We start from the raw sequence: 14641 nt of genomic DNA, 5'->3' as shown, positions 1-14641 counted from the left end.
AAAACTTAGAAGGCTTTGTACATTTCCTAGAGGAACCATTGTATTGTGGCATTTTAGTGTAATAACCCATAGTAATATGTCATAGATAATAGCTGTGGGAATTCACTGCCTCTGTTTCTTTCTCTTTTGGGTGTGGGGGCATGTTTTTGAGACAAGTTCTCTCTATGTAGTCCTGGCTGTCCTGGAACTATATATAGACCAGGCTGGCCTCAAATTCATAGAGCTCTGCCTCTGCCTCTTGGAGTGTTGGGACAAAAGATATACAACCCCACACGCCGAACTGTATTCACTTTTTTGTTGTTGTTGTTTTAATTTATTTATATCTTATATATGAGTGCTTTGCATGTATACCTGCATGCCAGAAGAGGACATCACATCCTATTATAGATGGTTGTGAACCACCATGTGGTGGCTGGGAATTGAACTCAGGACCTCTGGAAGAGCAACCAGTGCTCTTAACCAGCCCCTGTTTTTTGTTTTTTGAGATAGGGTTTCCTTGTGTAGCCCTGACTGTCCTGGAACTTGCTGTGTAGACCAGGCTGACCTCAAACTCAGATCCGCCTGCCTCTGCCTCCCGAGTGCTTTGATTAAAGTCGTGTGCCACCACCGTCCGGTGTACTCACTTTCTTAAGTTACAGAATTGTTTGTGAATTCAGAAATCTTTAATATCAAGGTTTATCATATAAGGGGAATTGTGTTCGTTGAATTGAACTCTTGAGTTCTGCCTTCTGAGCTGTCATAATGGAGTTTGCAGATCCTCTCTGGCCAGCTGATCTTCAGCCTGTCAGAGAAGGGTATGAGGTTCTGTGGAGAGTGTTTATGTAGCATGTGCAAGGTACTGGGCTCCGTCTGCAGAACCCACCCCCCACCCCCCAAAAAAAGTGTGCACTAGCACTGCCGACTGTGTGGCCTTGTGGCTTACCTGGCGCTCTAGGTGCCTCTGCTTGGGTGGCTCCCTACCTGCAGCCAGGGCTGGTCAAGAACATGTGGCCTGGGGAATGCCTGGCCCCTGTCCTGTTGAAGCAGAAGCTCAGTGGGCGCCACCCAGTTCTGTGGCCAGATGACCAGCCTGTGTAGAGGCAGTTGTCTGCTGTGATGATGGCATCTGGCTTCTCAGCCATTGACCTTTGACCTACACCTGCTGTCCTGAGGCTTAGTGGGCATGGCTTTGCCCCTCAGCACTCTGTGGAGGGAGCCCTCTCACATTCCTTTACTTGTTCTGGTGAGCTGCTCCTGGTCTCATGTCTGTGCTGGAGTGGTGTTCAAAAAATAGGGCATCGGTTGTCAGCCTGCCAGTGCTCTCTGCTCTCGTGTAGCCACCGTATTCCCTGCCTGCTGGGAAGAGGAGTCTCATACTCTGTGTCTCTGGAGTCTGCTGTGGGCTTATCCCATAGGAGGTCTGGACAGGGAAGAAGGGTCTGGTCGCTAGTGACCTGAAGGGAAGCTGTGCACATCACAGGGCTCCACTGTAACCCAGCAGTGGGACTGGCACAGGCTGGCTGATACATGGAGTATGTTCCCTGGTCCTGAGGCTCATGTTCCAGCAGTACCCAGAGTCTTGTACCCCAGGAATTTGGGGGAATTTCAGGCCTCTGGCTCCTACTTGTTTGGGAGTTTGAATTGGCCAAATAAACACATAGGAGGGAGGGGATCCGTGCCCCAGGAGCCATTTACCTGTGAGTTTGCCTGGTTGGGGTTTCGTCCTCAGACACCATGCCCTTGTGTTCCCACAGACCCCATGAATGCACTGCAGAGCCTCACTGGTGGACCCACTCCAGGAGCAGCTGGGATTGGCATGCCGCCTCGGGGCCCAGGACAGTCCCTGAGCGGGATGGGTGGCCTTGGTGCCATGGGACAGCCAATGCCCCTCTCTGGGCAGCCACCCCCTGGAACTTCTGGGATGGCCCCTCATGGCATGGCTGTGGTATCTACAGCAGCTCCACAGAGTGAGTACTGTACTCCTGGGCAGATGACACTGCATGCTGTTCTTGTGTTCCAAGTGTTACTGGGAAAAGTGTCAAGGAGCACCAGATAGCTCTGTCCTGGATAGCGGGGTATACAGAGGAAAAGCCGAGCCTTCTCTGAGCGTAGAGGAGTGAGTAATGCTGGCCTTCCTAGCTGGGGCTGTGAGCATGCGGAGAGACTTGCTTATTTGGAGGTTTGTGGTTTGTTTGGTTGATTGTTGGGTGTTTCAAGACAGAGTCCCTCTGTGTAGCCTTGGCTGTCCTGGAATGCTCTCTGTAGCCCAGGCTGGCCTTGAACTCACAGAGATCCACCTGTCTCTGCCTCCCAGGTGCTGGGATTAAAGGCATGTGCCACCACCGCCTGGCAAGGCTGTGTTCTATTAGTGAAATAGAAACTATTTGCTGAGATTGGTGGACACAGATGATTGATACTCTTTGCACCCTGTGCCCACACGGGAGCCACTGAGGTTGTGGGTGTCTGCTGCTACTGTCCCGTGGTCAGTCTTGCTTGTGCATTGCAGTCATTCGTTCCTCTGTTGGGCTCTCCTCTCTTGACGGATGTGCTTCGCCCTCCTCACACCTTCTGTAGGACATGCCCTGATTCCTGCATGCAGTTGCCCTGGATGGGACTTAAGTTGCAGTCAGCTACATTGGTACATTTATTTGTTGGAGACCAAGTCTCACTATATAGTCTCGGCTGGCCTGGAACTTGCCGTGTAAACCAGGTGGCCTTGAACTTGCTCAATACTGCTACCTCTGCCTCCCGAGTGCTGCTGAGGTTATAAGCTTGTGCCCCTATCCTGGCTGTTACTTGCTAGTTTATAGCAAGAGGTTGCTTTAGAATGTTGGGATTGGAATGCTTTTGTGATTTGCAATTTGTCTTGTAATCCACTCCTAAGACTTGGTCTTAAATAAATTATTCTGCAGACATTGAGTGGAGAGGCTGTGGTATCCTGTTCATACCCCCTCTCCAGTCTGATGTTGGCCCACATCCTGTTTTCAGCTTCCAGGGGCTGCTCTGCCCGAGGCTCTAGGTGAAGGCTGAAGTGGTTCTCCACTTCTGCATCCTGCTGTCTCTGCCCTTGCCTCCTGGGCTCACCTGAAGTCGGTGCCAGTGGCCTCCTGCTCTCTCCTCCTGATGCCTTCTGCAGGCACTCCTATGTCATTTAGCCCAGTTCAGGTCTTCAGCCGGTGTCCCTAAAAGGGCACAGCCTAGGTCAGAGGTCGTACCAGAAGTAGAAGCTGCTGACACTCTTAGCAGTATAGCGCCTCCCTGAGGTCCTCGAGCCCTGCGCAGTCCTAGCACTGGTGGTGGTGGGGACTTGGGAAGGAATTTAATGTTGCTAAGAACTTACTGCTAAGCCTGGTGACCCAAGGTTAACCTCTAGAACCCACATTTTGGAGAAAACTGTCTTCTACCAGTTGTTCTCTGACCTTTACGTGTGTGCTGGGGTATGCGTGTGCCCCCCCATTAAATCAATGTAAAAATTAGAGAGTTTATTAGCAAGCTTTGTACTTTTAATGACATGTAATAAATTGAAAACTATTCATAAGACAGTAGAAGTAAGTTATAAATTTCAAAGCAATAGGAAAAATGGAGTAAAAAACAAAGCCATGCCGGGCGGTGGTGGCGCACGCCTTTAATCCCAGCACTCGGGAGGCAGAGCCAGGCGGATCTCTGTGAGTTTGAGGCCAGCCTGGGCTACCAAGTGAGTTCCAGGAAAAGGCGCAAAGCTACACAGAGAAACCCTGTCTCGAAAAACCAAAAAAAAAAAAAAAAAAAAAAAAAAAAAAGCCATAAACAAGCCAAACAACATATAAAGTCCAGTACAATTATCCAAAAAGATCCTTGCAGTTTGAAAAAGCAGAGGCTGGAAGGATGGCACTGCAGTTAAAAACACGTACTGCTCTTGAAGAGACCCAGGTTCGCTTTCCGACACCCATATGGACTGACTCACAACTACCTGTAACTCCAGTTCTAGGGGACCCAATGCCTCTGGCTTCTGCAAATACTTGCATTTATGTACAACCCCACACACACACACACAATTTAAAATAAATCTTTAAAACAGAAGAAAAAAGCAGAAGCTTAGAAAAATGAGAGACAAGGCCTCAGTGGTAAGAGTGCCTGTCTAGTGTGCATGTCCTATACATTCAACTTACAGAGAAGGGCAGGGTGCACAGGGTTAGTCCTAATGAAAGGAACTTCGCTTTGATTGTTTTTAAGATTGTGTGTGTGTGTGTGTGTGTGTGTGTGTGTGTGTGTGTGTGTGTCCACAGAGGCCAGAAGAGGGCATTGGATCCCCTGGAAGTGAAGTTACAGACAGTTGTGAGCTACCCACCACAGGTGCTGGGAACTGAACCTGAGTCCTCTGGAAGAGCAGCTGAGTTCTCTTAACTGCTAAGTCATTTCTCCATCCCCAAGTTTTTCTATAAAAGATAGACTGTAATACTTCTTTTACATTTTAAGAGACATACCTGGAAGTGTAAGACCCAGAGAAGTGTGAACATAGATGAAAAAGATGGAGGAGACAATTACCCCAGTCCCATTGGTAATGGCTAGTTAAGGAGACAAAAACTGGTTCATTAGATAATATATTTTCTGTTTTATTTTATTTGTGTGTTTGAGTGTTTTGTCTGCGTGTATATTTGTGTACCATATATGTATCACCTAGTGACTATGAAAGCCAGAAGAGGGCATCAGATCTCCTTCAGCTGGAGCTTTTGGTGGTTGTGAGCTGCCACATGGATGCTGGGGTGTGAATGGTGTCCTTAATTCAAGCAGCTCTTAACCACTGAGCCATATATTAGAAAGGATTCAAACGACATAATGATAATTTAAGCACAGGATGGAATAAATGTTTATGAAAATAACCATGAAGTAAGCCTCATTAATTTCAGAGTATTATAATTGATCATATGTTTCCTGGGTATCAGAGAAGTCTGTAACACAAGAGAAGTGGAAAGGTTCTCGAACCTACCAACAGTGTCTAAAAGGAACTGACAGCAGTGCTGGTGGTGGAGCCAGTCCTTGGTGTGTTCAGATGAGAATGTGAAGTCCAGCACATGGGAGCTGGGAGGATGGCTCAATGGTTAGTAGCACTGGTTGCTCTTGTAGGGGACCTAGATTTAGTTCCCGGCACCCATGTGGTGCTTAACGACCATCTGTAGTTCCGGGTCCAGGGGTTGGACACCCTCTTCTGTCTGTGAGCACTGCACACACGAGGTTCACAAACACATGTGAGCAAAGCATCAATACATATAAAGTAAGAGTGAATAAACCATAAGCATTCAGGGACTAGAGACCTGACTCGGCAGTTAATGGTGCTTCCTGATCTTCCAGAGGACCTGAGTTTGGTTCCCAGCACCCACACCAGACAGCTCATAGTCACCTGTAGCTCCAGCTTCAGAGAATCCGGTGCTCTTTTCTGGCCTCAGTGGGCATATGTGGCATACACTCATAACACATACACATAACTGAAAATAAATATTAAAAAAATGAAGCCTAGGCTGGGTAGTGGTGGTACACGCCTTTAATCCCAGCACTCAGGAGGCAGAGGCAGGCAGATCTCTGTGAGTTCCAGGCCAGCCTGATCTACAGAGAGAGTTCCAGACCAATTAAGGCTACACAGAGAAACTCTTGGAAAAAAGAGAAAAAAAGCCTGTAGCTCAGCTGCCACACTCCTGAGGGCGTTTGTCCCAGAGGAATGAACTTTTGCATAAAAACTCCATATGCAAACCTTAATAGTGTTATCTATAATAGCCTGGGCCTGCTCTCCCTCAGCTCTTATACCCATGTGATAGTCCTGTTAGGAGGGTCCATACTATGTAGAAGGAAGGAACCGTCACTAGTACCACTGCACCTGGGTTACCGGATCCGTGGGAATGGGTAAGCTCCAATCACAACGAGTGCATACTATCCTCATTTAAAAATAATGTTTTTAAATGTGTCGGCCAAGGTGTTCGGTGCAAGGCTAAGCTAGTCCTCCTCCTTGGGCTTCCCCATAGGAGGGAAAAGTAGATCCTAGCTCAGGAGGAAGGCCTCTCAGATGGGCTCTTGATTCTGTACTACATTTTTAAAAGTTATATTTTATTTTAGGGGGAGGTCAGAAGACAATTCTGGGAGCTGATACTCCTTCCAACATGTGAGACCTAAGGGGAGGTGTTGAGTGGGAGGTAACAGTTGAGGGATACTTGTGTTGTAACTATTGAGTGTCTTCTTGCAGGGATGGTGACTGGACCCATCCAGATCTGGTTGTGATCTTGTAATTTTACACAATGATATCACTGGGCTAAGTATACAAAAGATCTGTTATTTTTTTTTCTATTAGTTTTATTGAAGTACAATTTTATTTATTTATTTTTGGTTTTGGTAGGGTTTCTCTTTGTAGCCTTGGCTGTCCTGGAACTCTGTCTGTAGACCAGGCTGGCCTTGAACTCACAGAGATCTGCCTGGCTCTGCCTCCTGAGTGCTGGGACTAAAGGCGTGAGCCACCACCGCCTGGCAAAATACAATTCTTATTAATACAATTTACTCGTTCAAGATTCACTGCACTATTAGTATTGGTTTTTTGTATATTCACACTTTCACAGCTATCATCCCAATCAGTTTAGAATGTTGTCATAGCTCCAGGAGAAGTTTCACCTTAAAAAAATCTTGTACGGTTACCGACTGTTCTTATCAGGATTCACAGTAGCTCAGACATGGAAGTTTCCCAAGTGTTTACCAGTTGATGACTGAATAGACCAAATCTGGGAGTACAATAAAAAAATGCCGTGCGGCTCATGACCTTCCACAGCCTGAGTGACCTTTAAAAGGAGAGCACACCTGATTCCTAATGACATTTGTGTGACGTGTTCAGATAATAGTATAGTACTGCTTTCCAAAGGCTGAGTCCCCTGTCCACCCTAGAGACTCATGGCCCTTTTCTTTCTCGGATTGTTAGAGTAAGTCATGAGGCTAACTCCCATCATCAGTACAAGTGCAGCTTCTGCTTGACGTGTCTCTAGTCAGAACAGTGTCCAGCAGCCAGAGGCAGCTCTCTCAGGAGGCAATGGCTGTCACTGCCCTCCTTGTCATGTTGCTCTGGGACACCTCAGGGTGGCGCAGCCTAAGTGTAGATGCTCTCTCCAGCTCAGCTGCAGCTCCAGCAAGTGGCATTGCAGCAACAACAGCAGCAGCAGCAGCAGCAGCAGCAGTTCCAGCAACAGCAGGCAGCACTGCAGCAGCAACAGCAGCAGCAGCAGCAGTTCCAGGCACAACAGAATGCCATGCAGCAACAGTTCCAAGCAGTGGTGCAGCAACAGCATCTCCAGCAGCAGCAGCAACACCTGATTAAGTTGCATCACCAAAGCCAGCAGCAACAGGTACCAAGTTCCCTTGTCGCTCTGCTGTCCTTAGTCCTGTAGTCCTTGAACCTAGGAGCAAGCGTCAGCCAAGGTGTTCGGTGCAGGCTAAGCTGGCCCTGCATGGGCTTCCCCACAGGTGGCAAAAGTAGAGCCTGGCTCAGGAGGAAGGCCTCGCAGATGGGCTCTTGACTCTGGACCGTAACCCGCTGTGTGGAGCAGGGTCTATAGCATATATGAGCCAGCAGAAGGAGGAAGGGAGGCAGACACTCCAAACTCATGACACTCCAAACTCGGGACGCTTAAGTTGTGTTGTTGGCACCTTTCTCTCTTTTCTCCCCTTTTTTTAAAAATTCTTTTAACTTTATTGATTCTTTGTAGATTTTGAATCATGCGTTCCAATCCCACTCATCTCCCTGTCCCCTCAAATCCTCCCTCTATCCTTGCAATCTACCCCCCAAAGTAAATTTAAAAGAAAAAACAAAGACCAACCGTAACAAAAAAAGAAAACAAACAAAGAAAAGAATCTTGTTGTGAAGCTGTAGTGTGGGCCATTGAGTCACACTGTGTACCCTTTAGTCCATTCATCTTTACTGGCAAGTGTTTATTGCCAGGAGCCATTGGAGTCATTGGTCTGGATCGAGGCCTCTGGCTTCTGCTACACCACTAATAATGGGCTCTCACTGGGGCTCCTCTTTGATGTCCTGTTGATGTCCTGTGTCATGGAGATTCTGATGTTTTGGATATGTAGCTTCGTCCCCTTCACATGCTCCAGCAGCTCATAGATGAGGTGGATGTTGGGGTGGGCCAACTCACAGCCTTGGTTCTGAGCCTGGGTGGTAGCTGGGTTGGTCAGCCCGCCAGCTTTCCCTCATCGTCACTACCCGGGCGTGGCGAGCTCTCCAGCACTGCCTTGGCCAGGCCACCCAGTGCAGCCTGCAGCAAGGGGCGGGGCCAGTGCTCCTGCTCTCAGGCCCTCAGATCCAGGTCCCCCTCTCTCATATTATCAGGGCGAGCTCTACTACTGTTTTGCCTAGGCAAGGTGCAGGACCAGGTGTGTGTGTCTGTCTGTCTGTGTGTCTATGTTCATGTTCTCTCCTGTTCTTCACTCACACCACCAGGGTCAGCTCTACTGTTTTGCCCAGGCAAAGTGCAGGACCAGAGCGGTATGTAGTGGATGCTGGGGCTCACCTACACTTTGACAACAGGCATTTCTTTTGAGGACACTTAGAACTCCTGTTTTGTTTCTTAGTGTTTGGGTGCAGAATCAAAATTGTTAGCTAGTGTCCTGCAGGGCATCAGTATGTCATTCTAGAAGTGCTGCTGGTCAGAAGTGGCTTGCAGTCAGAATCTAGATATGTTCACATCCATTTTCCTAGCAAGTGTTGATTGAGGAAGAAAGACCAAGGAGGCTTCCTCAATCTTCTGGCCTCCTCTGGCCTTGGACTCTCCTTTCCCAATGCTGACTGGTAATCTTTAGCCTTACATGTTCCTTACAGTCACCCTCATGAGGGTCAGACTGCTGACCACCAGGAGGGAGACAGCGAGCCTGTCTGGAGAGGTACAGCAACTGTAGCTACTTGAACTTGAGGCCTGTCTGCTATTGGGACGGTGCCTATTCTTCATTACCTTCTCCTGGACCTGTGTCACTTGAATCGTGTTAGTTGTGAACCACCCTTTAGTGGCCAGGACACGAGAACACATTTGGTTTGTTCTTAGGTCTGAAACAGCTACTGTTGGTGTGAAGAGCTGAGTCCTGAATTTGACTTTCCCATTAGGAGAGGCGGTGAAGGCTGTGTCCATTTCACTTACTCCAAGCTTCATGGGGTCAAGGCTAGCCCCCTTGGGGCTGTTGACTAGTAACTGGATATTACTATTTTGTCCTCAGATACAACAGCAACAACTGCAGAGGATGGCACAATTGCAGCTGCAGCAGCAACAGCAGCAGCAACAGCAGCAAGCTTTGCAGGCCCAGCCACCAATGCAGCAGCCACCAATGCAGCAGCCACAGCCTCCCCCTTCTCAGGCCCTGCCCCAGCAGCTGCAGCAGATGCATCATCCTCAGCATCACCAGCCACCACCTCAGGCTCAGCAGTCCCCAGTTGCTCAGAACCAACCTGCAGCACAGCCCCCACCCCAGTCACAAAGCCAGCCTTTGGTGGCACAAGCACAAGGCCTCCCTGGACCAATGCTGTATGCTGCCCAGCAGCAGCTGAAATTTGTGAGTACCCGATGCCTGTGGCAGAGCAGCTGCGTCTCCTCTGGTGCTGTGAGTGGTCAGCAGTACCGGTGGCATGTCTGGTGCACGTGGTGCGATTAAGAGGGAGCCTCACCACGTGGGAGGGCACGCTTTGTCCATTTCTGTGGGTTTGTTTTCCTGTGGGTGCCGGGCTGGAACCTGGGAGCTTCATGCAAACTAAACATGCTCTACCACCAAGCTCCAGCCCCAGCCCTTTAGCCTCCTCACTACCATACTTCTGAGACAATATTTATGTAAAACTTGATTATTTCCTGCCTCATATGCACCTCGATATAAAGTAAATCTCATAGCATTTACAGAAAACAGACTATTGACAGCCAAACTAGTTGCCATGAAAAAAAGCAGTTTGAGCATGTTTTCTGATCTCTGGGTTTTGTGGCCTTGCTACCTGTGATTCATTGAGTGACATCAGGACCGAGATCCCACCTGAACTGAATGTCAGGGTAAAGGAGAGTCAGCTGGAAGGGTTGTGAGTTGCAGGTAGAGTCGTTCACATACTACCTGGAACCAGCCTTTTGGGACCAGAACCTTGTGCACTCCTTGACATGGTGCCTACAAGATTGGGCCAGGTAGCTTGGGGATCTAAGGAGGAACTCCCGTTGTGCATCTGGCCGGGACCTGCCCTGTACGTGCAGTGGTATCTGCACATGGTACCCCGCAGTTACATGTGTTTCCTGTCTTCCCTCCCCCGAAGTCATCTTTCCAGCTAAGCCGTCCGCCGTCTGGCTGTCCTGCTTTCCTTCATGGAGTCTGGGCTCTCACTGTCGCTCTTACGGACTGAGCAGGCAGGCTGTGTGCTCAGCTCTGGAAGTTGTTGCTTAGCTTGTGGTTGTGGTTGGTGTGCACGGGAGGGCTTTTTTCTTGCCAGAGTGGGACTTGGCTCTGCCAACTCATAGGCAGGCTGGTGTGGGATATTTCTTTCCACCCCGTGTGGTCAGACAATAAATAGTATGGACATCATAGCTCATGGTGACATTGCAGTCCCATCCCTCATCCCAAGAAAGAGGCTGCTTGTTTAAAAAAGAAAAAAAAAAATTTTTTTTTTTTTTTTTTTTGGTGAGGGGAAGGGGGTTTCCTGCGGTGCCGCAGTTTGAGTGTCGAGGTCAGAGGACAGCTTTTCGGGAGTCAGTTCTCTCCTACCACACGGGTCCTAAGGCTCAAACTCAGGTCATCAGGCTGGACAGTGGGCACCTTTACCACTCAGCCATCTTGCCAGCTCTGAAAGTTCCTTCCGCTCTTCAAGGCTCCCACGCAGGTAGTGGGTGCTCTGCTCTCTGTGCAGGTTCCAAGTTGCTTTTTCCTTCCTCCTTCAAGGTCCGTGCTCCGATGGTGGTCCAGCAGCCGCAGGTGCAGCCGCAGGTGCAGCCCCAGGTGCAGCCGCAGGTGCAGCCGCAGGTGCAGCAGGTGCAGCAGCAGGTACAGCCCCAGGTGCAGCAGGTGCAGCAGCAGGTACAGCCCCAGGTGCAGCCGCAGGTGCAGCCCCAGGTGCAGCCGCAGGTGCAGCCCCAGGTGCAGCAGCAGGTGCAGCCCCAGGTGCAGCAGCAGGTGCAGCCCCAGGTGCAGCAGGTGCAGCAGCAGGTACAGCCCCAGGTGCAGCCGCAGGTGCAGCCCCAGGTGCAGCAGGTGCAGCAGCAGGTACAGCCCCAGGTGCAGCAGGTGCAGCAGCAGGTGCAGCCCCAGGTGCAGCCCCAGGTGCAGCAGGTGCAGCCCCAGGTACAGCCCCAGGTGCAGCAGGTGCAGCAGCAGGTACAGCCCCAGGTACAGCCCCAGGTGCAGCAGGTGCAGCAGCAGGTGCAGCCGCAGGTGCAGCCCCAGGTGCAGCAGGTGCAGCCCCAGGTACAGCCCCAGGTGCAGCAGGTGCAGCAGCAGGTGCAGCCCCAGGTGCAGCAGGTGCAGGCGGCAGTGCAGACAGCACAGGCTGCCCAGATGGTAGCTCCCGGCGTCCAGGTGAGGGCGGGCTTTGGGCGCCCAGGGTCTCTGCAGTCACCAGCAGGTGTGTGCCTGCCTGTGCATAAAGCTCTGTGATGAGAGTTGTGGTTCATTAGAGGCTCCGGTGGTGAAGTATAGGGATTTTCTATCCTTTGCACACACACGCACACACACACGCACACGCACAGAATGGCTTCTCTCTTGGGACTTGCTGGGACCTGCTCGTTGCCTGGTGTGTGCTGTTTCCGTTTCTCCTTGGGTACCCTCATCCTCCTTCCTTCATATCGTTTGAAGGAGATGCTTTAGAGAGGAAAGCTTCAAAGTTCCATCCTCTGTCAGCTTCCACTGGAGCCTCAGAGCACAGCTAGCTGGGATGGACAGCAGCTCTTTTAGAAAGTGACGGGAACGGTGGCATCTTATGCTCTGGCCTGTGCCACAACAGGAACAGGGAGAGAGCATCCTGGGCTTGCGACCCTCAGGGGCTTGTGCTGTGTGAGGAAAATGTTTCCAGCATCCCTGTCACTGACAGTTCATGCCCATTCTCTGCACATCAGATGTCGGTGGGCAGGAGGCCTGGGCTAGCTGTTCTTGGTGTCTGAGGAATTGGACATCTAGGGTCCCTGTGAATTGTCTTAAAGATCGGCTTCGTCTTTGTGCTGTCCACAATTCTTCCCAGCAAGTGGGCAGGCACCCTGAGAGGCCTGACTTGGAGCTTAGCTTAGAACTCTGGCAAGGCTCCTGTCCACAGAAAGTACCAGAACTACCCTGTGTCCCCTCTCAAGGCCTGCGCTGAGGTTCATGAGCCAGATGAACTCAGTGTCCAGATAGATGACAGCCTGGGTCAGGATGTATGTGTCAGACATCATTTTACACTGGGGAGGAGTTCTTAATGACAGCCCTTCCTGATCCTCAGTGTCACAGCTGTGGTCCCCGAGGAGAGGCGTTTAGTTACCCTCTCTCATCCCTGTACCAAGTCACCTGGGTCCAGGGTTCTTGTGCTACCTGCACTCTCAGATTCATGTGACCCTGTGTGAAAACACCATGGGTTTCCCGTGTGTGCTTGGGGAATCTGAGCACCTGGGGGTTACAGTCCATTTCCCATCACTGCTGTGTGTCTCTGGCTTCTGGTGGCTCCTTCCTTTTGATGTGCAGAGGTCTGGCTGAGAGTCAGCACGGTGTGGCGACACAGTGACTGCCCTGCTGCTGGAAGACATCTTTCTTGTTCCTTTATCACCTTCTCTCTGGTGACCTGGGATTCAGAAGCTATGAACCTCTGCATGGCTGGCTCAGCTCAGTAAGAAGGGAGGACAGTGGATAGCCATGGGAGGACAGCAATGCCACAGGTGCAGGCCTGTTTGACTGTTTGCTGGCTTCTTGCTGGAGCAAGTGTGTATCCTCTCTTGCTAGCTTTGTGGGTGTCTTATCAGCCACCAGAAGCAGGTGTGGTCATGTGTATTTAGTGCTCCATAGCCAGCCTGTGCCAAGTGCACAGCTTCCTTCAGTCCCTGCCCTGCCCTGCCACTGTGGGGGCGTGGCCAGCTGTCAGCAGTCACCTGGAGCACACAGCTTGAGTGTCAGTGTCTCCTCTACCCCAGGGGGAGATGAGTGACAGGTGCAGCTTAAGGTAGGTGTAGGTCCTTTCTGATCGAGTGGGACAGCGAGAAATTGTCTTAGCTGGTAGTCAAGAGGGTGATCACTGCTTCGGTTGATTTCCTCGTGGATTGGTTTTTTAGGACTGTGCTATCAGTGTTTTAAGAAGTGTCCTCCACCTGCCTTCAATGCCTTCTTTGGGCCTTGTGTTTCTGTGTTTCTCAGTCCAAATGTGATGTCTCAGGAGTCAGTCCTGCCACTGATTTTCTTTCTTTCTTTTTGAGATTAATATAATTACAAGCTCTTTTTTTTTTTTAACTAATTGTTATTTCATGCATATATATGTGTGTATATATAAATGTATGTCTATAAATATATATTTCTAAATATAACCTATTCAGTCCATATAATGTTACTTGTATGTTTCCGGGGCTGATCATTTAGCCTTCAATGACCAGTTGGTGTACTTTTCCCTGGGGAAGAGCTCCTCTCCTGCTTCCAGCTTTCCTCAGTCACCTCTGTGTAGAGTTGAGACTTCATAGGCTTTTTCCTGTGCACTCTGGATGCTCATTGGTGTCATCTTGGTGAGACTTTACGGATGTAGCTTCTGATGAGACACAATCTCACAGCAGACTCCCTGGTCCTCTGGCTCTTACAATCTGTGTCCATTTTTCTGCAGTGTTCCCTGAGCCTTAGGTGAGAGAGAATTTTGTAGATGCACAACTCTGCGTCTTGATTGGCTGTCGTTTTCTGTAATGATCTCTCTCTTGGAAAGAGAAGTTTGCTTGATGAGGGATGTAGCCCACACTTGGCTGGGTTCCCATGAGGCTTGGTTTCCCTCTTGTGAAGTCTGTTGGTTACTATGGTGTGTGTGCCACTGCTGCCCTCAGGGGCATCCTGCCGTGCTGGTCCTTGAGACGGTTCATGGGCATCATAGCCAGGCAGGCCTGTCTGTTGTCTTCCTCTTTGGAGGAGGGTGCATGGTGTCTTCTAGTGCTGTGAAAGCTAGTCCTCAGGGAGCGGGCAGGCCGGTCATTTCATTTCCAATCAGGTTGTGGGCTGTTTCTGAACTGCATGGTGTCTTCAGCTATAGGGGCTCATTTTCCACCCCTGCGGGGGACGGGGGTGGGAACCAAGGGCAACAGCAATAGGCTGTATATTTTGGGAGTCTCTTGGACAGCCCTGGCCAACAACTCAAAAGAGGGCTTCTCATGTCTACTATTGGGGTTCTCTTAGCATGGTCTTTACATCTTAAAGGGAGCACTGCTGGCCCTGATGAGAAAAGTTCATTAAAACGTTGTGTGTGTTATTTTACTTTTGCATATCTACACACAGAATTAGCTTGTAGGTTAGCTGGTTATTTATCTGTTTAGGTGAATAGTTAACAGTATGATTCTTTATGTCTTTTCAGACATCTTTGTTGTTATTTCACCTCCCTCCTCCTCCTTTCCCCATCTCTCCTCCCGGATCACTTGTCTCCTGCTGGCCCCTTCGCTCTCCTCCCACCTTCTGTATTCACCTGCTGCTAAGTTACAGTTTTATGGGGCCACTT

The 14641-nt window shown here is 49.9% G+C and overlaps 1 protein-coding gene across 6 annotated transcripts in view; it reads left to right on the top strand.

Annotated features, from left to right (window-relative positions):
* Positions 1–14641, top strand: part of Med15 (mediator complex subunit 15) — a 66580-nt gene that overhangs the window by 36670 nt on the left and 15269 nt on the right. For 2 of the 6 annotated variants that reach the window (XM_059276925.1, XM_059276923.1), the window contains exons 5-9: positions 1734–1946; positions 7099–7331; positions 9199–9531; positions 10885–10917; positions 11440–11517. In XM_059276925.1, coding sequence (XP_059132908.1) covers positions 1734–1946; positions 7099–7331; positions 9199–9531; positions 10885–10917; positions 11440–11517 — 890 coding nt within the window. Of the gene's footprint in view, positions 1–1733; positions 1947–7098; positions 7332–9198; positions 9532–10884; positions 10966–11439; positions 11518–14641 lie in introns of all 6 variants that reach the window. The other 4 variants (XM_059276924.1, XM_059276922.1, XM_059276927.1 and 1 more) reach the window with 3 other exon arrangements.

Source organism: Peromyscus eremicus, chromosome 12, assembly GCF_949786415.1.
Source record: "Peromyscus eremicus chromosome 12, PerEre_H2_v1, whole genome shotgun sequence".
Taxonomy (NCBI): Eukaryota; Metazoa; Chordata; class Mammalia; order Rodentia; family Cricetidae; genus Peromyscus; species Peromyscus eremicus.
The sequence above is the reverse complement of the archived record's forward strand: the minus strand, read 5'-3'. Positions and strand labels throughout refer to the sequence as shown.